General features: G+C 50.3%; 1 protein-coding gene across 1 annotated transcript; it reads right to left on the reverse strand.

Moving 5' to 3' along the window:
• Positions 1-537: 537 nt before the first annotated feature.
• Positions 538-1,981, reverse strand: LOC138242147 (uncharacterized). Its single transcript, XM_069197294.1, has 2 exons — positions 1,969-1,981; positions 538-1,877 (listed from the first exon to the last, which is right to left on the reverse strand). Exons 1-2 carry the CDS (start codon positions 1,979-1,981, stop codon positions 538-540), a joined length of 1,353 nt encoding a protein of 450 aa, XP_069053395.1.
• Positions 1,982-2,551: the final 570 nt, after the last annotated feature.

Raw genomic sequence — 2,551 nt, forward strand, 5'->3', positions numbered from 1 at the left:
ATGGAAATTCCATCTTGACCATGGAACAGTAGAGCAACTCTTTGTCCTACCACAGATATTTGAGGGGGCATGTGAGTTTGCCACTTCAGTATACACACTGTTACGGGTTCGGTAATAGGGACCGAACCAGTGAGTGAACCCACTTGCAGGAGCGAACAAAGCCAAGTCGTAATCCAAAAGCAAACCGTAATCGTAGGAACGAGCCGAGAGTCCAGGGGAAGCAAGATATCCGAAAGGGAACGAGATCCGAAGTCGTAGTCCGTAGAGCAATCCGAGAATCCAGAGGTAGCCACTTATCCAAAACAGAGCGAAAGTACCAATCCAAGCCGAGATCCGAAAAGCCAAAGTCCAAAGGGAAAAACCACCAACCGAAAATCAAGACGAACACAGAGTAGAAGTAACGCAACCGGGAAGCTCTAAAGGGAAAACCAATACTGAGCAACGAGGTAGGGAAGGACAGGTGTTTAAGTAGGATGAGACGGGGGTGTGGTGATGAATGGGAAAACTGATAGGTGAACTGATCGATAGGGGCTATGCCTACTTCTGCCTCCTCCGTTGCCGAGAGGCAGGGATCGTAACATTACCCCCCCCTCTACTGGCGGCTCCTGACGCCCTAACGGGATGATCCGGGAAGTTAAGGTGGAAGTCTTGGATGAGGTTGGGGTCCAGAATATCCTTCTCCGAAACCCACGAGCGCTCCTCCGGACCGTAGCCTTCCCAATCGACGAGATATTGTAGGGATCCACGAGACCATCGGGAATCCAGGATTTTATTGACCGTGTAAGCAGGGAGTCCATCAATTAGCCGAGGCGGTGGGGGTTTTTGTTGCGGTTTAGACAGGGTAGATCTGTGAAAGGGTTTAAGGAGGGAAACATGGAAAGTAGGGTGGATCCGAAGGGTAGGAGGCAAGGCCAGTCTGTAAGTTACAGGGGTGATCCGGGCGAGGACACGAAAAGGACCAATGTACCTGGGAGCAAGCTTGCCAGAAGGTTGCTTAAGAGGGAGGTTACAAGTAGATAACCAAACAAACTGACCACGTCGAAGTCTGGGTGGGATACGACGGCGCCGATCAGTCACCTTCTTCTGCTGAGCTGAGGTGCGAAGAAGGGTGGCTTTGGCCTTCCTCCAGAAGGTCTTCAGGTTAGAGATGTAGTCCTGAACCGAAGGTACCTCTGTGTTGGGATGGGAGTCAGGGATAAGAGGAGGCTGATAACCCAAAGCACACTTAAAGGGAGACATGCCAGTAGATGTGGTATACAAAGAATTGTGTGCATACTCTGCCCATGGGAGCAAGGACACCCAATTATCATGGGTAGAGGAGATATAAGTCCGTAAATAGGTCAGCAGTTCCTGATTCATTCGTTCTGTCTGACCGTTGCCCTGAGGGTGATAAGCTGAGGTAAGTGAGACTGAGGCGCCCAGTGACTTACAGAAGGCCCTCCAAAATCGGGAGACAAACTGAGGGCCCCTATCAGAAACAATATCCTTAGGGATGCCATGCAGTCGGAAGATATGCTGTACAAACAATTCTGCTAGTTCTCGAGCTGTAGGTAAAGATGGTAGGGGAATAAAATGAGCAGATTTGGAAAAACGGTCTACCACCACCATAATAGTCATGTGTCCATGGCTGGGTGGAAGGTCAGTAATAAAATCTACTGAGAGGTAGGTCCAAGGACGGTCCGGGATGGGTAAGGGTTGGAGAAGACCCGCTGCCCTCATCCGGGAAGACTTCATTTGGGAGCAGATAGAGCAGGCCTGGACATATTCCTTGACATCCTTGGCCATAGTTGGCCACCACAAGTCTCTGGAGATTAAATCCAAGGTACGGTGGAATCCAGGGTGTCCGGCGAAGCGGGAGTCGTGTCCCCATTGTAACACTGCCGATCTGACGGAATAAGAGACAAATAACTTGTCCTGAGGGCACTGAGGAGGTACCGACTGCCCTACCAAGGCTCGTCGGACAATTACCTCTATGTCCCATCTTACCGCTGCCAGGAACTTACCAGACGGGATGATGGGTTCCGGAATCAATTCAGCCTCAGGGGGGCCGTGGATCCATGAAAGGGCGTGATGTTCTTGGAACCTGGAGTGTAGGTGATCAAGAAATTGAATCTGGAAAAAAAAAGGGACCACCTAGCCTGGCGAGGACAAAGACGTTTGGCCGACTGCAGATACTCCAGGTTTTTATGATCAGTGTAAATTAAAAAAGGGTGATGAGCACCCTCTAACCAGTGCCTCCATTCCTCCAAAGCCAGCTTAATGGCCAAGAGCTCACGGTTACCGACATCGTAGTTCATTTGGGCAGGGGATAACTTCTTAGAGAAGAAGGCACAGGGATGAAGAATCTGTTTTTCTCCATGACGTTGGGAGAGAACAGCACCCACACCATGGCCAGAAGCATCCACTTCGACCACAAAGGGCAAAGTTGGATCAGGGTGTTTTAGGATGGGGGCTGTAGTGAACAGGTGTTTCAGACGCTGAAATGCTTCTTCAGCTTGAGGGGTCCATTTGCCTTGTTTAGGTCCTTTACGGGTCAAAGAGGTTATGGGAG

The sequence above is a fragment of the Lepisosteus oculatus genome, chromosome 13 (assembly GCF_040954835.1).
Source record: "Lepisosteus oculatus isolate fLepOcu1 chromosome 13, fLepOcu1.hap2, whole genome shotgun sequence".
In the NCBI taxonomy this organism is placed as follows: Eukaryota; Metazoa; Chordata; class Actinopteri; order Semionotiformes; family Lepisosteidae; genus Lepisosteus; species Lepisosteus oculatus.